The sequence below is a fragment of the Tupaia chinensis genome, unplaced genomic scaffold, assembly GCF_000334495.1.
Source record: "Tupaia chinensis unplaced genomic scaffold, TupChi_1.0 Scaffold144952_1, whole genome shotgun sequence".
In the NCBI taxonomy this organism is placed as follows: Eukaryota; Metazoa; Chordata; class Mammalia; order Scandentia; family Tupaiidae; genus Tupaia; species Tupaia belangeri.
The window spans coordinates 4258714-4284021 of record NW_006204812.1 but is presented as its reverse complement, the minus strand read 5'-3'; the positions used below and the strand labels follow the sequence as shown (position 1 = coordinate 4284021).

At 36.1% G+C, this 25308-nt stretch overlaps 1 protein-coding gene across 7 annotated transcripts in view; it reads right to left on the bottom strand.

Moving 5' to 3' along the window:
• The window catches only part of PUM2 (pumilio RNA binding family member 2), a 107792-nt gene that overhangs the window by 22124 nt on the left and 60360 nt on the right, over positions 1–25308 (bottom strand). For 4 of the 7 annotated variants that reach the window (XM_027767937.1, XM_006167669.2, XM_027767938.1 and 1 more), the window contains 3 exons: positions 23067–23210; positions 22665–22952; positions 17584–17820 (listed from right to left, as the gene is read on the bottom strand). In XM_027767937.1, coding sequence (XP_027623738.1) covers positions 17584–17820; positions 22665–22952; positions 23067–23210 — 669 coding nt within the window. The remainder of the gene's footprint in view (positions 1–17583; positions 17821–22664; positions 22953–23066; positions 23211–25308) is intronic. The other 3 variants (XM_027767940.1, XM_027767941.1, XM_027767939.1) reach the window with 2 other exon arrangements.

The window sequence follows — 25308 nt, the reverse complement described above, 5'->3', positions numbered from 1 at the left end:
GCACCAATTTGTCAGAAGGGTTAATAGGATTCTTTAGTTCATCATTTGGCACCTTCTACCATCTACCACTTAATTGCTATTTGAAAGAGAGTTTATAGGATATGTAGCTCAGTATTACTACTTCACAGATGAGGGTGCTATGATCCAAAAGACAGAGGACACAGAGCTAGCAGCCAGGACTATTAGGCTGGCCAGAGCACACAACAATTGCCCTATATGCTATATACATAGCCTTCTTTCAAATTCATTCAAGACAATCTAATGAAGGTAAACAACTTGCAATTTTCATTAGTAGAAGTATGACTTCACACATTTGATAAATCTATTGCTTTAGAATTCCTCCCAAATAAATATCTGAAGTCAAAAAGATAATTTAAAAATGCTGGGTAAAGCACAGGAGAAAGTAACAATGTAAAGAGAAAAGACACACAAAATAGATCTGGCTAGCCATCACTATTCATTATTGTCTGCCCTCCTGAGATTTGGCACTGCAGTGCCTCAATCTGTATCATTTTAACAAGATTTCTGAGCCTTACTCAAAACATTAAAAAAAAAAAATCTATGAATAATTTTTACTTAAAAGCAAAATCTGGAGGTCTTTCTGACAGAGTTTGTGAACTAATGAATTAATATCAAGATAATTGAAATATTTTTGTCAACTACAAATTTCATATGAAAATAGTCATTCTAGTAGATTTTGCATGCTGAGAAGGGGACAGTTACATACAGGCCATTTAGTAGTGTGTGTCCAGAAGGCAAGGCTCTGGAAATCTCAAATGAAATGATAATGGAAGATGGCTTGTTAGTTGCAGTGGGCAAAGAATCAATAGAAGAGATGGGTGGCTGGGAAAAGTCTAAAATGCGAACAGTCCTCTTACGGTACTAATTTGGACCAGAGTTATTATAATGGCCGTAGATATCCAGCCATTATAAACCGGCATATTATTCTAGATGTATGCTGCTAGGCTCGAGAGGGAAACATCCAGTTGAAATGTGGGGAGGAGGGTCTCTGCTGTAATACTTCTCAATATGCACATGAATCACCCTGGGATCCTGGCTAAACACAAAAGAGTTGATACATGCTACACACTCAGGGTCACAGCACATAGCAATAAATTATTTTGTTAAGAAAGAAAAAAGCAACTATCTGTAAGCCTAATCCAAACTACTACTTACATATTAACTTGGCTTTGTTATCTTCCTGTACATAACTGTTATAAACAACTACTGGGGGACCAGCAGATAGTGTAATGGCTACATTGTTGGACTCCCATGTATTTGACTACGGTTTGAGTCCTGGACCCAGTGGCTCAAAACTCACTTGGGTGAGTTCTAATTGTTTGTGTCCAAAATCGCGAGTAGAGAATGGAGGAGAAGGGATAGAGGCGTAGCCGGGGTGATTTCTCACTTTCTGTCTCTTGTCTCTTCGGCTAGTGCAAGCCTACTATAGCAAAAATCTCTCTCCCTCTCTCACAACAAACAAACAAAAAAGCTATCGGACTACTCTGTGGTATAATGGTAATGAGCTGCTCAGGAGAAACAGAATCCTACATGGCCACCACAGTTTGAATCTTTGGTACAGTCAGCCTGAAATATGCCAAGTATGCATATGAGTGCACAAGATCTGAGGAATTAGGAGACTGAAGGAAGGGGATCACAGCATAACTAGACTCTGTGCAGGGTGCTCATTTCTCTATGATTTATTTTAAAAACAAAACCAAAACAAACTAAAAAGGCAAGTACCATTTAACATTCTGTATTTGCCACTGACAAATTTTTAAATAAAATGCTATATGGCATTGAGTGTATCCCCCAAAAAGTTATTTTTAAAAATATTTAAGCCACTCAGGTTGTGCAACTTGTTCTATGTACCTCAAAGTTCTTCCAGCTCCATTACCTACAGGCTCAAACTTAAGAGGATAGACTGTATAGGATTAAAACATGTCTTCCCCATATGTTCAAGTTCTAACCCCTGGGTCATAAAAATGTAGTAGTATTTGGAAACAGCATCTTTGCAGATATAACCAAGTTAAAGTGAGGTCATATTTGATTAGAGTAGGTTCTAACCGGATGACCAAGTATAGACACAGAGATACTTAAAATAGAGGGGACGGCTAGAGTGATATCTATAAACCAAGGGGAACAACACAGTCAGCAATTATCAGAAACCAGAAAAAGGAAGGATTTAAAAAAAAAAAAAAAGTCTTTAGAGCAAGACCTGCTAACACCTTGATTTCAGAATTCTAGTATTAAGAGTTATAAGAAGAAATATCTGTTATTTGAAGCCACCTAGTTGTTGTAGTATGGTATATGGTATGGCAGCTCTAGGAAAATACTGGGTCACTGGGAAATTCATAAGGTATTTTTCTAGACAAAAATGTATCATGACTTTCCCAACAACCCACTATAACCAATGTTACGCTCTTTTCTTTAAAAAAAAAAAAAAGAATATTAATTATATATTAGCTAGAATAGTGTTATATATGTCTAAACATGTACTGAACACACTCTGATCGTGAATGACAAAATAATGAAATACAAAGAGCTAATATTTCCCTCCAGATTCATCTTTAAATCACCACATATGTGGGAGAATTTAATTATTTATCAGAATAACTTTGTATGTATAAATTGAATGTAAAGTATAAATCTTGTTGATGTTTCTCTAAACTGGCAGGTGCTTACATTATTACTCCATGATGCTTTACTGTAACACTGCTATTTGAGAAGGCCCTGTTCTTAACTCTGTGACCAACATTATCTCCATTCCAGTTTTAAGACAACTGGCTCAGAGACGCTAAGTAACTTATACAAGGAAGCATAGCTAATAATTAGACTGGATTTCTTTACTATTATGACTGAAGAATTCACTTAAAATTCTCAAGTAATCTGTTATACCTGAAGAACATTTAGGTCGCACGCCATTCTGTTTTTTTAACTGCTCTGCACATGCCAGAGAGAGAAGAGAAAGCACTCCCCAGAATGGCGCGGCCATGCAGCAATCCCTTCTCCTCCATTTCTTCATTCTGTTGTGATTTGGGCATGCATACACACACATCCAACTTTTTTTTTCAGCCACTGGGTCAGAGATTTGAAACTGCAGCTGGTGGTACGGAATCTGCTCCCTGACCTAGGCTATTACTATACGTTACTTAGTAAGCTTCCCTACTCATTAAACCTTGGTCTGTTTAAATGTTCTTTAACATATCAGTCTTAAGACTATTACATCATTTCTATCATAACATATCTTATCAATTTCCATCATCCTATCAAACAGGGCGGTATGTATGGTTTCAAAACTTGAATTTTGTGTCTTTTGTGAAAACTACTGACCTCTGTAGGTACATGGGCTTACTTAAAAAAAAAAAAAAGAAAGAAAGAAAGAAAGAAAGAAAGAAAAAACCCTACCTTGAACTGCCCAAAGAATTAGTAGTGGGGTGGGCTCTACTAGCTAATATAAACTTGTAGGTTAAAGTATTTCCCTGTGTACATAACAAATCCCCTTCCAGATTTGACAGGAAGTCTTCTCTTTAATACTTTCGGTGATAACTGATATACCATCAGTTATATTTGCATTTCTTTTAAAATATTCTTGAGAGTTCATGGCCAGGTGCTTTTTCTGGTTGGGGTGAAGGAAACTGTAGGAGCTAGAAATTTTCACTTAAAGCATATTATGAACAATTTATGAATCTTAAGGTTTGCTTCCTAAGTTATAGATATTTGATAGAATAATTTTGGTACTAGACAAACATTTTAAGTACATTCATTTTCTCTCTTAAAGGGATTGTTATGGCAATGGAAAGAGGACAGAACTGGCGCAGTACTGTGAAAGATGTACTAACAAAGAGAAACTTTAAAAACAACACACACACACACAAACTCCACGACTGTCATAAAATCTCAATTCTGCAGAGCAATAGGGTATGATTGCAATTCACAGAACAGAGAACACAATGATTTGTAATAGTCAAATAATGCATTAGTGTAGAAAACTACATGGGATATAAAATACTTTAAAAAAAGAAAGTAGCCAGTATCTTCAATCGAGAATAGATTCATCAATAAAATATAAACAAAAAACACTCAAATTCAGCTACCCAAACATTTATTGGGATTTGAATACCCTTAAAATTATGGAAATAAGGTCTGGGTTTTCTTTCGTTTCTAATCTAGTGGGGAAAATAAACCTTGAAGAATTCTAGGTTTAATCCATTCTGTGATAAATCTTGTACAAAAGCACCATGAAGACAATACAGTAATTCAAAAGAATCACATTTTCACAGAATGGAATTATTAAATAACGTGCAACCAAGGCAACAGCATTATACTCATTACATTGTAACTGTCATTTTTGTCTGTATTTACCAGAAAACTATAGACCTGATCGTGGATAAGGATGGTGTGTGTCCTCCCTATTCCAGTCAAACACAGTCTGATATGTAGGAATTCCATTTTAATGAATTAAAAAGTAAAAATTCTGATCACATAAAAATTCTAAAAAGGGGGCTAATAAAATAAAAAAGGCGAGGCCAGCAGATGGTGTAGTGGTTACATTACTGGATGCCCACATGGATGACTGTGGTTCAAGTCCCACACAAGGTCACTTGAAAATTATGCTGGACACATGTGCATGTGTGTGTGCCCGAGATCCCAGGAGAATAGAGAAGGGATTGCTACGTGGCCATCCCTGCTTTGCGGTGGTGGCGGTGGTAGTGGTGGTGGTGGTGGGGGGGTTGATTTCTCACTTTCCCTCAGTCTCTGTTCTCTCCATGGCGAACACATGTGCCCTGGGCAAAAAAAAGAAACTCTTAAAAAATAAAACACAAAAGACAAATATAAAGCATGTTTTATTACAAATAAAACTTGATATTTGTAATCTATTTAAAATATTTTAAATTACCACAATGGGCCAGCCCCATGGCCTAGGGGGTAAGGGACCAGGATCCCACATGGCTGACTGTGGTTTGAGTCCTGGACTCAACTCAGTGGTTTGAATATTACACCAGGTACATGTACAAGTATGTCTAAAATCCCAATACGATGGAGAAACAGAGAAAGGACTATGTTAGGACTCCTCCCCAACAAGTTTGTGTGTCTTTGTGGGAGAGTGCTTGCTCTCAAGTGCACTTTAAAGTCTCATCAGTTTCTATTTAAATATTAGTCAATACTTTAAACACTTCAGATAAAAAGCATTTAATCTGGATTAAAAGTCAACTGCTAGGAAATGAAAAACTACAAAGAAGTCAATATACCGACATTCAAATTCACTTTTTCCACTAAGTTACAATAGGTTAAATTGTATTTTACCATAATTTTTAAAAAGTGCGTAAGGATTATCTACTTAGGAAAAAGACTCTTAATTCACTGCTATAGGTGTTATATTGAAATAAAAGCATAATTTGAGAATCAGTATAACATCTGGAGTTAAGCCAAAGGACCTGGGCTCAAAATTAAAATATATATATATATATATATATGTGTGTGTGTGTATATATATATATATATATATATGTATGTGTGTATATATATATTTATTTATTTATTTTTTGGTCCATTTTTATTTATTGAGAGAGAGGCAGACAGAGATAGACAGGCACCTCCAACAGGGCCTTCCTACTACCATCCACTCCCAATCTCAGTTGGTATGCCCAGGAAGGTCCCAGAATGCGACCCTAGGACTTTCCCTTGTGGGTCCAGTTGTAGTATCACTGCACAACCACCTGGCCCTGGACTCAAGAACAAAATTTTTGTTCCATCTCTAACTTCCCAACTATAATCAAATCACTTAATTCCTTATAGAACAAACTGTGTGTGTAGTATGAAAAAGGAACCAAAAGTACATTTCTCTTCATCTGGATGTTCAGTTGTTCCAGTCCAACTTACTAATAAAAAAGACCATCCTTTTCATACACTGAGTGGCACCTACGTCACAAATCAGGTTGCTCACTGAATAGGTTTATTTCTGGGCCCTCTATTCTATTCCACAAATTTATTCCACATCTTTATGACAATTTTAGTTACTTTAACTTTATAGACACTCATATCTACAAGTCTTAAATTCTCTTTGTTCAAGACTGTCCTGACTATTCTTGGTTCTGCTTTTCCACGAACATTTTAAAAGTAATTATTTAACTTCGTTATCATTGTTCAATTTGACCAGAGAGACAAGGAAGTGGGAAAGCAAGCCACCAGGTCCAAGACTCAAACCGTGTCAGTCATATGAAAGTCCAGTGGCTTAACCACCATGCCACATGCTGACCCTCTGCTAACGTCTTTTCTTTAAATAACAATTTTATTTATGTATTTATTTTTTAATTTGAAAAGAGAGGGACACAGAGAAAGAACGAGAGAGGGAGAGGGAGAGGGAGAAGGAGAGGGGGAGGGAGAGAGAGAGAGAGAGAGAGAGAGAGAGGAAGCAGCCAGGTCCAGGACTCAAACCGTGGTCAGTCAGGTGGGAGTCCAGTGCCCCTAACCACCATGTCAACTGCTGGCCCCTCCATTAACATTTTTAAGTAAGCTTGTTGGTTACGATGGCTGGATCCCACATGGCTGACTGCATGATTAAGTCCTGGACCTGGTGGCTAGAGAAACATACTAGGTTCATGTGCATGCATGACCAAAATCCCCCAAGTAGGGAGAAATGGAGAATGGATTACGGCATGGCCATTATCCATGGCCGGTGTGTGTATGTGTACTTTCTCATGCTCTCTTTGTTTCTCTCCACCAAGTACACATAATTAAAAAAAAAAAAAGTCAGGAGTCAGCAAGTAGTGTGGTGGTTAAGATGCTGGACTGCTGGATTCCCACATGGTCAGCCACAGTTTGAGTCCCAGATCTGACAGCTTGAAACTCACACCAGGTGCCCTTGTATGTGGGCCCAAAATCCCAAAAAGAGAATGGAGAAGGGACTGCAGGGTGGCTATCCCCTCAAGAGGTGATTTCTCATTTTTCCTCTCATTGCCTCTCTTTCTGGTGAACACAAGCATCCTATGGCAAAAACAAAACAAAACAAAAAAACCCCCAAAGATAAAAATCAGCTTGTCAATTTCTTTTGTAATCTAAAAAAATTTTATTGAGATTATGCTAAATATATACTACTAACTAGAAGAAAGATGGTATCTTTATAATACTGAGTCTTTCAACCCATAAAATGTGGTATGTCCTTCCATTTAAGTCTTTAATTTCTGTCAGTGTTTTATACTTCATGTTTACACTATAAAGATCTCGACCTTCTTCCACTAGATTTATTCCTAGGGACCTCACAAGGAAACAAGTCATCTTAAATAAGATATACCTCTAAAATAAGATACATTTTTAAAATCCGGTCCTATGAGACATATGCTTCTTTCATTTTGAAAAGTTATTTGGCTAAAGACGCAAATCTCTCATGAAGTCATGTATTTTAATAGCTATTTTGGGATCCAGTTTATCTGGTAGACAATATAAGCATATTGTTATGTAAATTCCTGGTAAATTAAAAGAATTAAAAACAAACACGTGAACAAAAAACACAGTGGTTAAAATTAAGCATCTCTAATCTGAAAAATCATAGATGCTCTAAAATCTAATATGATGCCTTAAGTGGAAAATTCTACATTGACCTCCTATGAAGGATCACAGTGAGAACACAGCAGTACAAAAATACTGTGTAAAATTACCTTTTGGCTATGTACAGTGCATATAAAATGTAAATTAATTTTGTGCTTATACTTGGGTCCCATCCTCAAGCTACTTCAGTATGTATATGTGACTATTCCAAAATACAAAACAGTATGGGGCCCCAAGCATTAGGTTACTCAACCAGTATGGGTTACTCAAGCAGTAACTACAAACTGTTTCACTAAAATGAAAGATAATTTTTTAAAAAGAGATTATTTTTGCTAAAGGGTGTGTGTACTCGCCTGAAAGACAGGAGAGTGAGAAAATGAAAAATCACTCCCCGGAGCTGGCAAGTGGCGTGGTGGTTAAAGGCGCTGGACTCCCACATGTCCGACCACAGTTCCATTCTCTGCCCTGGTGGCTTGCTTTCTCACTTCCTCTCTCTCTCTCTGATAAAACTGGAAAATGATAATAATATTAAATAAAGTTAAATAATTCTTAAAAAAAAAAAACAAAAAACAAAAAAATCACTCCCCAAGGGTCTGGCCAGCTGCAATCCCTTCTCCTCCATTCTCCTCTTGAAATTTGGGTGCACATGCACATGCATCTGGTCTGAGTTCCAAGCCACTGGGTCTGGGACTTGAACCGCAGTCGGCCATGTGGGAGTCCCATCCTTTAACCACTATGCCATCTGCCGGCACCCAAAAGATGATTTTTTAACAAAACCAATATAAACGTTACATTTTAAAACAGACTTACATATAAAAACCAAAAAATTTTAAAATGTCAAACGTATGCCTCAGATGTTATAAAATGTAAAATCCCAGATAGATAAAAATGGTTGATTGAAAAGTTAATTTTTTTCATGTTGTATGAAATACTTAAAGAACAAAGAACTTAAAAGAATATAAAAAACTTGTTAGCTCAGTAAAGGAAAAAATCAAACAAACAAAACAGGAAAAAAATGGGAGTGATAGGCTGAAATTCAAATGTGAATGAAAGGTAAGGCCAATGAATAAAAAGGAAAAATGATAAAACAGCAAGTGATACAAAGAATTAAGGTCAGCAAACCTAGAAAGAGAAAAAGCTCCAGCTCCACTCTGCAGAATACCCACCAAGAGGAATAAGCCTTTCATTTTGATTAATAATTTAAAGAGAAATTTCTGCTATAAGGTGTGTGAGCTCGTAAGAGACAGAGACAGAAAGCAAGAAATCATCCCCCAGGGGGATGGCCACACCGTAATCCCTTTTCCATTCTCCTTTTGGGATCTTGGGCACCCACACACGCACCTGTGCCTGGTATAAGTTTTAAGTCCACGGGTCCAGGACTTGAGCTCCGTCAACTACAAGGGAGTCAAGCGACATAACCATTATACTCTGCTGGTCCCTCTAGTGTGTATGTTTTAAAATGCTTTTTCCTGGGACTAGCAGATGGTTTAATGGTTATGTCACTGGACTCACACAGTTGACCATGGATAGAGTCCCGGATCCAGAAAAAAAAAAACAAAAAACAAAAAAATCACTCCCCAAGGGTCTGGCCAGCTGCAATCCCTTCTCCTCCATTCTCCTCTTGAAATTTGGGTGCACATGCACATGCATCTGGTCTGAGTTCCAAGCCACTGGGTCTGGGACTTGAACCGCAGTCGGCCATGTGGGAGTCCCATCCTTTAACCACTATGCCATCTGCCGGCACCCAAAAGATGATTTTTTAACAAAACCAATATAAACGTTACATTTTAAAACAGACTTACATATAAAAACCAAAAAATTTTAAAATGTCAAACGTATGCCTCAGATGTTATAAAATGTAAAATCCCAGATAGATAAAAATGGTTGATTGAAAAGTTAATTTTTTTCATGTTGTATGAAATACTTAAAGAACAAAGAACTTAAAAGAATATAAAAAACTTGTTAGCTCAGTAAAGGAAAAAATCAAACAAACAAAACAGGAAAAAAATGGGAGTGATAGGCTGAAATTCAAATGTGAATGAAAGGTAAGGCCAATGAATAAAAAGGAAAAATGATAAAACAGCAAGTGATACAAAGAATTAAGGTCAGCAAACCTAGAAAGAGAAAAAGCTCCAGCTCCACTCTGCAGAATACCCACCAAGAGGAATAAGCCTTTCATTTTGATTAATAATTTAAAGAGAAATTTCTGCTATAAGGTGTGTGAGCTCGTAAGAGACAGAGACAGAAAGCAAGAAATCATCCCCCAGGGGGATGGCCACACCGTAATCCCTTTTCCATTCTCCTTTTGGGATCTTGGGCACCCACACACGCACCTGTGCCTGGTATAAGTTTTAAGTCCACGGGTCCAGGACTTGAGCTCCGTCAACTACAAGGGAGTCAAGCGACATAACCATTATACTCTGCTGGTCCCTCTAGTGTGTATGTTTTAAAATGCTTTTTCCTGGGACTAGCAGATGGTGTAATGGTTATGTCACTGGACTCCCACACAGTTGACCATGGATAGAGTCCCGGATCCAGTGACTTAAAACTCACACCAGACATGTGTGTGTCCAAGATCCAAAGAGGAGAATGGAGGATAATGTATTACACAGTGGCTATTCCCCACAGGGGATGATTTTTTGCTTTCTGTCTCTCTCTCTCTTTGGCAAGCGAATGTGCCCTATAGCAAAACAAAACAAAAAACAAAACAAAACAAAACAAAACCCTCTCTTAAAAGGCACATACACAAAAAAATGAAACTAGGGACCAGCAGCTAAAGTAATGGCTATGTCGCTGAACTCCCATGTAGCCGACCATGGTTCGAGTCCTGGACCCGGTGGCTTAAAATCAGGCTGGGTAAGTGTAAGGCCCCAAGATCCCAAGAGGAGAATGGAGGAGAAGGGACTGTGGCGTGGCCATCCCCCCGGGGGGTGATCTCTTGCTTTCTGTCTGTCTCTGTCTTTCTGGCCAGCGTATGCGCCCTATAGCAAAAAAACCTCTCCCCCCCCCCCCCCAAAACAAAAACAAAAACAAAAAACAAACTAAAGGCCCATTGTGGCGATGCAATGGTAACACAATGCTTCATGAAAGTAGGACACATGAGAAGGTCCTAGTTTTTGTGTCCCAAGGTCTCCCTGTACAAATTAGGTGCATGTGTGTGCCCATGGTTCTGGCTGGCAGATGCAGAGGATGGACACCAGTGTAAAGACCCTGTTGGCAATGTCTCTCTCCCCCTCATAAAAGAAATAATGAACTTTTTTTAAAAGGACATAAAACTTTTCTATTTTCTGTCTTTTTTAGGAAAAAAAAAAAGGAATGATTTTATTTAACTTTATGTATATGTGTATTTGACCAGAGGGGGGCAGAATGAGAGAAAGAGACAGAGACAGAGAGAAAGAGAAATAAAGTGAGAAAGCAAGCCACCAGGTCCAGGACTCAAACCACAGTTCGCCATGTGGGAGTCCAGAGCCCTTAACCACACCATCTACCGGCCCTCTATTTTCTGTCTTTTATCCCATAATCTTTTTTTCTTCTTTTAAAATAATGATTAAAGGTTGTAAGAGAAAATTTGTACATATCTATTAACAGCCTTAAAACACATAAAGCTAAAGTTGATGACACTAAAAAAAGAAAATTTAAAATCATAGTTGGGAGATTTTAATACACCTTTCTCGACTGACAGAACAAGTGGACAAAAATAGTGACCTTAGAGTAAGATGGTAAATTATGAATTTTATTTTCCCATTCAGTGTGTCTTTCCAAGTGGGAGCTACTAGAAATTTCAGTAGGCCAATCTTTTTTTATTGGTGCTACGATGGTTGCTGTAGCCAACGGTAACGCCAACAGTATCCCTATAATCTTTGTTACCAGCAAAAGCTGCTGTCATTTATTTCCAAACTGTCTCATCTGTGGTCTATTACTAGATATTTTAAATTAAACAAATGCCCCAAGTATTCTGATGTCAGTACTTGACGCGGATCAAGTATTTTCTAGTCTTAAAGCTGTGATTATCTTAACTAAATTGACTGATGAAAACATTTTCAGATATTGGACCCACAAAGTCACAGATGATCAGATGATGCTATCAAATGGGTAATGAGTAAATGTAGTCATTGGAACCTAAAACTGGCACAGCTAAGATAGATGTATATATTTTTTTTTCTTTTTTTTGGAGAGGTTTTTTTTTTTTCTATACGACGCGTGTGCTCGCCAGAAAAACAAGAGACAGAGCGAGAGAGAGAAAGTGAGAAATCACCTCCCAAGGGGGATGGCCACGCCACAATCCCTTCTCCGTTCTCCTCTCGGGATCTTGGGCATGCACACACACGCGTCCGGCATGAGTTTAAGCCGCCGGGTCCAGGACTCGAACTGCGGTCGATCACACGGGAGTCCGTGACATAGCCATTATGCTAACCACTGGTCCCAAGATAGATATATTTTTATACAGAAAACCAAATGCCATAAAGTCTTCCACACAATAAATAAAATTTTAGAATTTCTTCAAGGGGCCGGCAGATGGCATGGTGGTTAAGGGCACTGGACTCTTATATGGCTGACCATGGTTCAAGTCCCGGACTTGGTGGCTTACTTTCTTGCTTTCCCTCTTTCTCTCATTTTGTCCCTTGCTGGTCAACTTAAAGTAAATAAATAAACAAACAAATAAGTAAATAAAGTTACATACAATAATTCTTTTAAAAAATTTCTTCAAAACGTATTTCCTACTCATTAGCAAATAAATCAGACATATCAAAGGGTTGTAGCAGTGCTTTAATTTATATTTCCATGAGTACTAATACGCTGTTGAGAACTGTATGTGTTGCTCTGTAGTCAGCTTGTTGTAGATTAACAAATATTCTTAGGCAAGAGACTTTGCAAAAATCTCAAGGATACCCAACCTTGAGGGTCAGATGGTGGCACAGCAATAACACAACTGGACCCATACAGGAAAGTCTTGGGATCATGTTCTGGGGCCTCCCTGCAAGTCAGGGTAGAGGCGCAGGACTGTGATCTGGACTGGCTCAGACCAGGAGTGAATGGTGGTATGAGGACCCTGTAGTTGGGTGCTTCTCCTTCTCCCTCTCTAACAGATAAATAAACTTCAAGAAAGTAAGAATGAAAAACCAAACTGAAAAATGGATCTCAACATCTGGCAATTGTATACACATCTCAACCTAAAAAACATAACTTTGTCACAGTGAGATAAACATCACTTTTTTGAGGGAAAACTATATTAGAATATAGCTATACTTCATAAAATTATTCTAGTTTGTATTCTAATTAGTTCCATACAGACTAGCCTAATGGGAAAAGCCAAGGACAATACAGGGAGTCAGGACTCAATTCTATCATTAACTGTTTTAACAAGTCTCTTGAACTCATCTGGTTTTTAACTTCCCTATCTTGAACGTATCACTCAGCCAGTCTCTAACAATCAGACTGTCATGAAAATGAAGGTGCTTTAGAAAACTATCAAATGCTATTCAGTTATGGGAACTTTAATTACTACTTACAGGATAACAGAATTTTCAAGAAAATTTTAAAGTAACATATTTTCTTTCATTAACAACCACTCATGAAACTAAGAAAAAAATGGCACAGGGCCTTAAAATTGACTTGACATACTTGTTTTAATCCTTAAACATTTCATTCTAAGAAAAGCAAATGACTAAATCTGCCCAAGGCTAATAATTTTAACAGGTAAAAACAAGAAAATGATCCTAGTAGCCAGTGTTACTCTGCCTAAAATGAAACTACAATAAACTGAACCTAAAATTTAGTGATTAGGGAAAAGAAAAAGATAATTAAGAATTTTTCTAGACTATAGCAACTAAAGCACTTCCACATTCTGAATAAATTAATGAGTCCTCAGAATTGATAGTCAAGTTTCAATAAACAATTTTACTGAGATTAAGTGCACATTGTACTTAAGGAGGGAAAAAAAAAGTGCCAGTTCAAAAATAAAAAGGTACAGGGAAGAAGCTATTAGGTTTGTCAAAACCTAAAGTAACAAAAACACAGAATGTTTCTCCATACCTATGAAGTCCTATGTCAATCTAATGAGCATAAATCTTAAGTTAGCAATCACCAATGTTGTATTTTAAATACACTAAAAAAACCCTTCCCCCTCAAAGAAATAATGAAGGAACTAGATAGTTAACTCCAACTGAATAATGGAAATATTCAATGTTCTTCACAATGATTCAAATATCTTAAAATAGAGACCAGCAGTTAGCGTAATGGCTATGCCACTGGACTCCCATGTAGTCGACCGTGGTTCGAGTCGCAGACCCGGTGGCTTAAACTCACGCCAGGCGTGTGTGCGTGAGTGCCCCAGATTCCCAGAAGAGAATAGAGGAGAAGGGACTGCGGCCCCTGGGGGGTGGTTTCTCGCTTTCTATCTCTCTGTCTTTCTGATGAACGCACGCGCCCTAAGGCAAAAAACTCTCTGGGGAAAAAAAAAAGTTATGGTCAACAGGAGAGCCAAACTTAAGGGGCTCCAAAAATGACTAAAGATGTAATTTTGGGATCACGGATACATAATTAATTTTTCTGACTACAATGCACTATAATTATATCTATTGACCCTAAAATTTGTCAATCTACAGGTTAAGAATCCATGGGTCCACCTTCAGAGGTTACCAGGACATCAATGTATTCTTCTCAAGTTAGAAAAACAAAGGAAAAGAACCAAGCATTATTCTGACTCTTACATGAACTTTCATAGTAATCTCACAATTGAGGAGGGAAAGTTCTTTACAGGAAAAATTCCAGGTAATAAATGCAGAAGAATGACTCCAATAAAATTGAACTTTGGTAGTATCTTAATCTCTGGAATCTGGTTCATAATGTCAGCTCAATGTCAATAAAATATTATACTATTAAATGGAGTATCAATGCATTTCTTTCATCATTCATTAAGAGTATCAGCATTTTGCAACCTCTGAAGAAATACTTAGGCAACAAACAAAGGCTGCTAAAACCTTTAGGTGGATCAGGCTAGCAATTTTACAAAGGAACAATCACATTTTTCTCCAGAAAGCATCAGAAAGTAAGTACACGGAACCACACAATGCCAAAATAAACCAACCAACCAAGCCTCTAGATCAAATTCCAGTCTATATGAAATTCAGATATTGAAATGTACTAAATACTATCAATGGGGATGCAATCAGCAAAATAAAATTTGATTACCACATGCAAGAAAATCAACAAGACAAAGTTTCTTCAACAAATGCATAAAAAGAAAAAAGGATGGAGGCAAAACAGTTACAGAATTAAAAAGACGTCAAACAAACGCAATGTATGGACCTTATTCGGACCCTGATTCAAACAAGACAACTGTAAGGAGACATTTAGGCCAATTAAGGAAATCAGTTAATGATAATTATTCATTTTAAAGGGTATAATGATACTGTGGTTATAATTATTTTTAAAAAAGGATTCTCTCTCCTAAGTATTATACTAGAAAGGGGAATAAATTTTGTTCTATGCCTCTAACTAAAAAATATTTTTAAAAATTAACAGTTGTAAATCTGAACAAACATGTTTTAGATTATTATTAAAAAAACAAAACACTCAAAACCTATACAATTCAAATGTTTGTTCTGCATTCAAAATGTAACTATTGGTCATCCTACTAAGAATACACACTGTTTATTAAATGTCTACTGTTAAAAAACTCTTTTTTGGAAAGACAACACAAAATGTTACTATAAAGCATTTTCTATAAACCTCAAATAGCTAGCACACACAAAGGGAGACTAGGTTAAAAAAAGAAAAAAGGTTAGTAAGTTTGTAGATCTCAAGGTCAATCAATATAGTGGCTGTAATATTCATGTCTTAAAATGAAACTAATGAGAAAAAGATCAGAATTAATTCCAAGCAATTCTAATGATTTTATATTAGTAAGTGAGCTGATTAAAAAATAAATATGCACATTCTATTTCCACTGTTATTTTATGTATTAGTAGCCTTAAGATCTGATTTCATAAAGAAACTGATCTCAAGGATATACAGTGAAAAACTATACATATATATATTTTAAGATCAGAGCATGGAAACCTTGCATCATGATTCAATCACAGGAAATTAAAGGATAAGATCATTTTTCATCAATAGTACTTATAGAGCAAATTTATAAAGCTTACTGATCTACCTTGGCAGCATCTGTCTGCTGTTAACAACACTGCCAGCAATACTACAACTGAAGCCAGGGAAATTGGGTGATCACAAAGAAAATAACACAGGTAATTAATTCTAACCAGAGATGTATGATGTTTCTGATTTCAAGCTGACGTTACACTAAGGAGTTTAACCACAGCTATACATGTACTATAATGTAGAACTGCTGGCCCAAGTGGTGGTTATTTCCTACAATTAATTACAATTCCTTCCTTAAGCATCTATTAAGTTCTTCAAAGTCTAAAGGAAAGTAGAAAAGCATATCATCTAGATTGCTGTTTAATTATAGACACATCTAAAAAGTAATTTATTCCAGTTTCTAAGCAAGCTATGTAGAACAATAATTAATGCCTACATCTCAAGCACAACACAAGCAATAACAGTTGAACAGAAATCTGATCTGAAACTTACCTATGAAAAGATGACAGGACATGACAAAATCTTAACAATAAAACACAAAACTATTATGATAGGTATATTCTTAGGTTTGCTATATTCCAAATTTTTGTGTTCATTTCAAAAGCATGTCTTTTAGTGTGTGTGTGTGTGTGTGTGTGTGTGTGTAGTAGTAGTAGTAGTAGTAACAGCAGCAGCAGTAGTAGTACTAGTAATAAGAGAAATCAGGGACTAAGTAGTTCCTGTGATTAAGAGCAGATGATAAATGAAGAAAATGTTAGGCTAAAAACTGGTGGTAAGTCTACACAAAATAGTGCTGCAAGGCAGATCTTAGAACTCCATCTGATTAATTGATTGCTTGTATATAGTAAATATCTTCGAAAGAGCAAAGGCCTAGAACCTGGGGTGGAGGACCAGAGTTTAAAAAACAAATCTAGTCCACCATGCAGTAACATAAACCTAAACAGTGTTCACTACAACAGATACCTTTGTTACTTGGACATTTCTCATATTCATGAGTTTCAGGAAAAAAGAGCTATCCCTGTATGATTAGGGTGGTCAAACATACTCACTAACTTATCTATCTGCTTACAGGAGCAACATTACTTTTAAAATTACAAGCTGATTTAAATCTTTCCAAGCACATAAAAGCCAGCAATAGAATTCCTGCTTCAGTTGAGGTAACCAGAATTACAAAAATTCAAAACATAATTTCACTGAATTTATTTGACAAGATAGGGAATTATATACAGCTCCTGATGTCCCCAAACCCTTCAATATATACTGTTATGAAAAAAGTAACCATCAATTTAATAATCTTGGGGACAGTTTGTATTTAATACACAGATTATCACCAGAAGCTCTAAATGCTCCAACTTTAGGGGTACAATAAGCCTAAAACATTTGTTCTTTAACAACATACTCAAAAGAGAAATACATGGCCCTTCAAGTCCTCTAACTTAGAAATACTCTAAATGCATATCCCTTGATATAACTTCTTAATAAAACAGCCGGGCATTCAAAATTCAAAAGGCCAAAGCAAAACCCGTGGTATTAAACTAAGTTATTTAAGTTTGGTAACTGTGTGACTAGTGTTTTTCTTATGGAGTGCTAAAACTTCTGATAGTGAAATACCTCTTTCACTATCATGTATAAATACTTGACTTTCCGGATGCTCTAAAACACACAAATCAAAAGCACAGACAAGAAAAAACACACCATTGTATTTCATAAAAAGAACATAAGATACAACAGGGGGTCTTTACCTTACTGTACATTAGACCCTCATTTTGAATTTTCAGGAAAGTAGAACTTTTTTCAAAAGAATAGTATCTAAAAGCAAAAGCAATTTGGCATGTTTTATCCAACATTAAATATTTTACATATATTATAAACACACACACGAAACACACATACATGTATACATACAAATAAAAAGGGTTTTGGTTTTTTTTTTACCTAAATGCAAACTGGATGAGGATCCATGTGATGAAAGTGATGGCGGTGGCGTAAGTGAATGTCCTGGAGTTTGGCTTGGCAGAGGCATGCCTATTGGACTTGGAGAGGAGGAAAATCCCAGACTATTGTAAAATGGTTGCCCTATGGGTGCTAGGCTGCTACTAGATCTTTTGTACAAGTCAGAGCTAGTAGATAGAGACTCTCTCCTTGTGGCACTACTACTTGCAGAACTGCCAACTGAAGAAGAAATAAAAAAAACCCTAATTACATACAGTGTTAACTGAATAAAACCTATCCCCAACTCTTGCTGGGCAATAACAGAAGTGATCACAATAATTATTTTTAAAAGCACTATGGAAAAGATAATTACTGTGATAACTTAATATACTAACTTATTAATCATAAAAGGGTATAAATGCACCCCAATAAAGTAACCAAATACTTAACAGAACAGTCATATGTTTCACTATTTCACATATATTTACCACTGACACATACGATTACTGTGCTTTAATACCCTGGTATGATTTATAAACCCTGGAATTACAAATTGTCTGCTTTAGGACTGCTAGAGATTAAACTCCAATAAAATTGAACTTTGGTAGTATCCTAATCTCTGGAATCTGGTTCATAATGTCAGCTCAATGTCAAGAAAATATTATACTATTAAATGGAGTATCAATACATTTCTTTCATCATTCACATTTGATTTGGCTATTAGCTGTGTTCAAACATAGCCTTTTAAGTTCATATTGGCCCGAATATCTGTCATTTGTGAAATATAGATGGCAGTTAACTCCTTCATACTACACATTTTCTCTATTCATCAACAACTAAACTACAAACACAACAAACGGAAAGGTAATACTACTAAACTTTGTTAGGAAAGCAGTACTTTTTATGGGTACCACACCAAAGATAGGCTCTTATCCCTCAGGACTCTTTCATTCCCAAGATTCTATTACGGGTCTCTTGAGCCTCTCACTCAAAGTCTGACTGGCTTGTTTTATCTTAGACAATAAATAATTTATCTTATCTCATATCTCTTCTTTTATTATATCACATGCCAAATAAATTTCTTTTACTTAACCCCAGATTTAACTATTAACCTTCCAATGCTCTTTTCCTTTTTGTACTCTACAAAATCATAAAAGCATAGATTTACACTACCATGAAGGTCTTGGTGGACTATGCATGTTCAGAGGATCAATCCAAGATCAGTCTATTAATCAACAAATATGCGGATAGTCAAATTTCTTTACCATGGGTCTATGAGGGCTATCCAAAACTAAATTTTCAAGTCTCACTGAGAGCTCATATTTTCAAGTATTCTTCCTTACTATTTCTAAGCACTTAGTTTCTTTTAACTAAATGGCTTTTACATTTTAAGAGTATTTCATACTATATTTCTTAACCAGCCAAATAACTTTTGAAGTTCAAGCTCTATATTCGGACCAATATGGCTATTATTTTCAAGGAATTTTAAATCTTGGTTTAACTGCTATTAAATCTTGGCTTTCCAATCGAAGTCACACAATAAGTAGCAGGTCATACGGTGTTACAGATTAAAGAAAAAAATTAAGCAGAGTACATGTTGGGTAGGTCAAGATAAGCTAATAATACAGAAAGAAAACTTACTTACATTGATTTTGTCAATTTCAGAATTTTATAAGGTAAAAAAACCAAAACAACAGGTTCATGCTACCATATTAGAAAAAGATTATAAAGCTATTCAATCTTTTATATAAGCCAATGCAGTTTCTGAAAGACTGGTATTATGTTTTATTTAAAATTAACATCTTAACACTAGGTAGCTATACACACTTTAACAGCAAAAAAAAAACAAAAAAAAACAAATATAAATACTAATTAATAAATAGCTCTTGAGTTGGTTTTAGCAAAATTGTCAAGGTATTACATTAACTATACTAATTTAAAAGGACACTGTCAAAGTGATTTTTCTAAAACAGGACTATATTTTAAACTCCTATTTATTTCAGAAAACAATCTAATTGACAAGGAAAAAGACAACTGCTCTCTGATGCGAATAGCAGCAGCATTATCATTCTTCTGGCCCAAAAGAAAAAAAAGAAAGAAAGAAAGAAAGAAACCAGTTTTGACACATGCAGTATTATTTTCCTCCAAACAGGAAAAGCCAAGCCAAGCATTTACATATAATTCAGAAATTACTTTAAACATTAAAAAGTTGGCTTTGTGAAATTTACTATACGCCTAAATTATCTGCAATACTATGACTATGAAACATTAAACAAAGTATGCCTAAAATATCTAAAGGGCTAAACTGATAATGAAGCTATTAATAGTTCATTAACTATGTATAAAGTGTTAAATTACAAACTTCAAATTTAAACAGCATTTTAACAATTATATATCATAGAAAGGATGATTTAATTACATTACAATGGCTAAGGGTCTTGGCCAACTATATTATAAACTGGGGTATTTAACACTTAAATAATAATTTCAACATATAGCTATGAGAATGAGAACGTATTTAACTGTGTATGTGCCACATGCACATTACCACATTTTCAGATTTCATGTGAACGGATAACTGCCAACATGTGAAACGGCAGTGGGCAGACCTCTTGTACAAGTACACATGCACAGCAACTGAACTACCCCTCACCATGATCAAGAGGGAGGTGACAGTGAACAGGCTTTCAGTATTCAGGCATGGCGATCACTAAAGCCTTCCGAGGCTAGGTAAGATGGACCTTTCTTACACAGCAAGTCAGATTTAGTGAGTGAAACTTGTAAGTAAGGGAGGCAGAGAGATCAGTTTTTCAGGGGACAGGCATCTAAAGGGGATATTTGTAAAGAACATGTTCTTGCCAATCAGCTCTTGAATGTAGGGGGAAGAGACAAATAGGAATTTAGAAGGACTAATTAGGAGGGCTATAAATCTATACCAGACTATCAGTGACTTATTATTTTATTGGGTCATCGGTAAAGTCATGAAGCATTTTTGCGTAGAGAAACAGAAAATATGCCATGATTTTCCCAGCCTAATATATTAGAAAAGAGAGCAGGGAGTTTATAAAAAAAAAAAAAAGAAAGAAAGAAAGAAAGAAATGCTGTTTTTCCTGGATTACATAGACTGTACAATCTATAGTTTAGAAACTAGTTACTTCCACAAAGTTTTTTTTTAAGTCACATGTTCTGTTTTCTTCAGAATGTTTAGAATTCTTTGGGAAAAGTTCTGTCCCAACTGTGTTAGAAATAAAAAATGAGACCTAGGGAAGTGTGGGACCTAGACACGAAAATACTGAATTCCAAAGGAATGAAAATAAATTGGAAAATTAAGACTGAACAGTTGATATATTAGAAAAGAGAGCGGGGAGTTTATAAAAAAAAAAAAAAAGAAAGAAAGAAAGAAAGAAATGCTGTTTTTCCTGGATTACATAGACTGTACAATCTATAGTTTAGAAACTAGTTACTTCCACAAAGTTTTTTTTTAAGTCACATGTTCTGTTTTCTTCAGAATGTTTAGAATTCTTTGGGAAAAGTTCTGTCCCAACTGTGTTAGAAATAAAAAATGAGACCTAGGGAAGTGTGGGACCTAGACACGAAAATACTGAATTCCAAAGGAATGAAAATAAATTGGAAAATTAAGACTGAACAGTTGCCATGTTCACTAGATACTCCCTCAGAAGTTCTTGTATCCATTTTTAAGAAAAATCTGCATTAGGCAAGTATGACATTTCCTTGTATTTTATTATAAATGCATTCTGCATCTAAAAATTTAGAACCATTCTACACCATCACTCCTAAAAATATGAATACTGAAGTTCAAGATAATTCCCTAGAAAACTGACAAGCACTGTTAATAATGACTAGCATCATGTTAGTTCTGCCATTTTCCACACCAAAAAATAATATAATTTAATGTGGTGGGAAAATAGGTAAGAAATAAGATATTAAGGATTCTAAGATGCTACGTTATAGAAACAGAAAATCTCTTTGGGCCCAGACAAATAGCTTGGCTATCATTTAGAAAAGGCTGCCAACTGTACCAACAGAACCAGGACAAGTTGTTTTCTTCCTAATGTTCCCTGAACACTCTCAAAGTCTCAAAAAAATATACAAGGTATGTTAACATGGAATCAGTTGGGCCCCTTCTGATTTCGCTTAGTTATTTCTCAGTCACAACATCTAGGAACCAATTTGTGTGGGCCAATAATTTTTTTTTTAAGGTATTTAAAATTTTGATTTTTTTAAAGAGAAAAGATTGTTGTTATAGGGCACATGCACTTGCCAGAGGGAGACAGAGAGACAGAAAGTGAGAAATCACCCCCGGGGGAGATGGCCACACCATCCCTTCTCCATTCTCCTCTCAGGATCTTGGGAATGCACACACAAGTGCCCGGTGTGAGTCTTAAGCTACCAGGCCTGGGACCTGAACCATAGTCAACTATGTGGGAATCCAGCAATGTAACCATTACATCACATGCTGGTCCCTAAAATTTTGATTTCTCAACTGTCATGTAAAACTAAGAAATGTCAAAAGACATCCTTTTAAATCAAATTTTAGTGACAAAGGCTAAATTATTTAATCTGAAATAAAGGTAAGCATGCTGGTAGTTACTTAGGGGCTTCAGTTTAGAATGCTTCATTTTATACATATGTATTTTTTATATATTATGCCAGATAACCTAAACTATAATCTATCATCAGCATTTAAAAAGAATGACCCATCTAATGAACACTTCAAGATAATTAAATACCAAAAATTTAAGATAGCACAATTTTTACCTTCTTGAACATTAAATTATGTCGAGAATAAGGAGGAATAAGTAATTAGCATATACTGGTCCAAACACACCTTATTAAAATATATAGTAATAAGTTCTTAAAGCCAGGGGGAAAGGAAAATATATTATATTTGAGGAAAGGATGAATGATTAATTTTCCTTCTACAAAATTAAACCAATAATCTAGTACTGTATTCCTGTCTTTCCTGTATTACATGACAGTACTATTTATTTTTGTATTAAGAACACATAAATATCTCATGTCCACTTACTTAGCAGAGTATATTATCTTGAAAGCAAACTTACCTGATGAACCAAATCCACTGAGGGCTGAGCCTATAGCAGCACCCAAAGAGCTACCGCTCCCAAAGCCAAGAGATGTACTTCCAGGCTGACCAGGTCCGTGAGAAAATAAAGAACTGCTCTGGGAGCTATTTGTCAAAGAACTGCTCCCATAAAATGAATTAGACTGCAGATTAGTGCTCGGCTGCTGCTGCTGCTGCTGTTGTGGTGGCTGAGTGCCAAGCGGCCGAAACAGGCCATTTGTGCTGCCTGTAAGACTATTTGCAGTTCCTCCAGCTGCTGCTGCTGCTGCTGCAAAATAAACTTTAGTTACTTCTTCAAACCACTCAGAACACTATCTTGTATTTAAAAAATGGTTATCTCAAACAATACCAGTAAAACATCCCTAAAGATTCTGTCACTTACCAGCTTGTGCTGCTGCTGAACTAATTAAAACAGGTGTTGGAGCCATTAGTCGAACTGGAGCTCCAAGGCCAGTTCTTGCTCCAGGGCCAACCACTAAGGCACCAGTCTGATCATAATAGGCAGTTGGAGCTAGTACTTGATAGCCTAGAGGACATTAAAATACATGTTTACTACTGAAAATACTTACTATAAAAAACATGCATGCTTATTTCTCTCCGCATTTGTATTTTCAACAAACAGAAAACAAAGCTACTTATAAACCCTTACATATAAGAAAAGGAACACATTTGAGGTCTTATGAAATTCATAAAAAAAAAAGTAACAGAATGTACCTAAACTTTTTTTCATCTACATTTTTAAGAGTTACTTTCAACAAAGATGTCTTTCAAGTGCTTTTATGGACCCCAAAACTAAGAGGTATTTTCCTTAATGCAGAAACTACCAGCTATCAAAGGCTAATGTTAGGAAAACATCACCACTGAGTTAGTCTTTTTTTTTTTTTTTGGAGAGGTTTTTCCTATAGGGTGCGCGTGCTAGCCAGAAAGGCAGAGAGAGAGAGAGAGAGAGAGAGAGACACAGAGAGATAGAGACAGAAAGAGAGAAATCACTCCCCGGGGGGATGGCCACATGGCAATCCCTTCTCCTCCATTCTCCTCTTGGGATCTTGGGCACGCGTGCGCACATCCACCCAGCGTTGAGTTTTTAAGCGACCGGGTCCTGGACTTGAACTGCGGTTGACTACATGGGAGCATGGGAGTCCAGTGACATAGCCATTATGTTAACTGCTGGTCCCACCACTGAGTTAGTCTTGAGACAAAGATGGACAAAGTGAGGTAGAACACTATAAAAACTATTAAACCATTTCACTCAAGTTCTAAAGCAAACATGCCTCAATGTTATCATTCCATTAAATTTTCACTGAAAGTATCTTTAAAAAAAAAAAAAATTCTGTATAGACCATAAAATAGTCTATTTGTAAAGGGTCTCAAGATAGTCTCATTAAAAATCATACAAGAGGGGGCCAGCAGGTGGCATGGTGGTTAAGGTGCTGGACATTCCCACATGGCCGACCACGGTTCAAGTCCCGGACCTGGTGGCTTGCTTTCTCACTTTCCCTCTCTCTCTCTGTGTCTCTCTTTGGTCAAATTAAAAAATAAATGAGTGGATAAATAAATAATTTTTAAAAATCATACAAGAATTAGTTTTATTATAGCCCTGATTGTAAGACATGTAAATAATTTGCATTATTTAAAAATTATAGGAGAGTGAAGTTTATTTCTAGCAGCCTCTTTCAAGGGAGATATTTACCTGACCCAAAGAACACAGAAAAATGATTCAAATGAATATTTTGTCAAATTTCTCAATGATGGTAAGCAAGTGCCACTCTTGAGGCATAGGAGATAATAAAGTTAATTATTATGGTAGATACTTCAGAGCAACAAGCCTTAATTTTCTCCTAAAGCTCAGGTTAAGAAAGGCTGCATTATACACTCACAAGGACTTAGGGCCCAACAGTCTGACAACTCCCAGCAAAAAGGCACTGGCAAGTTCTCATACTTTTAAAGATTTCTGAAAACAAAATACACTGAGACATATTCCAATGTCAATGTTTGAGTTTTACTTAAGACTATGCAGAGTCCAAAGTAACAATAAAATTACAATAATAAAACAAGCATGAAAATTTTATGGCTTTCAAACATAATGGACTGAATTATTTTAAGTATAATAAACTCTGCTGGGATAAATATTTACTTCAACACTGACACTTTCCCCATGCATAGGTTGTTTTAAAATAAGTACAATAATTCTGACCAAGAACAATCATTGACATATAACCAATAAAATATCCACATTACTAGTAAACCTCAATTACAGATGCTCATCAAGTTTCAGTTGTACTTGATGTAGTCCTAAATCTAAGATGCACATCACATCTGAATCTAAATTTAAAAATATGTTTAGGAGTTTACTTGAACATTTGGCTACAAGCATTCTACAAAGAAATCAAATAGCGTTAACTGCTAAACAGCATATACAAACTCCCGAAGAGAAGAATTAACTTACAGTTCAGCCATCATCCAAGACTTGTCCCTCTGACCTTCTCAATCTTTCCCAAACCCGTCCATTGATTGCTACTTGCCTGTCCAACTAGATACACATGGTCTCTAGTGCTCTTTTGCACCACTTCTATAATCACTGTCTCAGTGATTTTTTTGATATTTAACCCTATATCACATTCCTG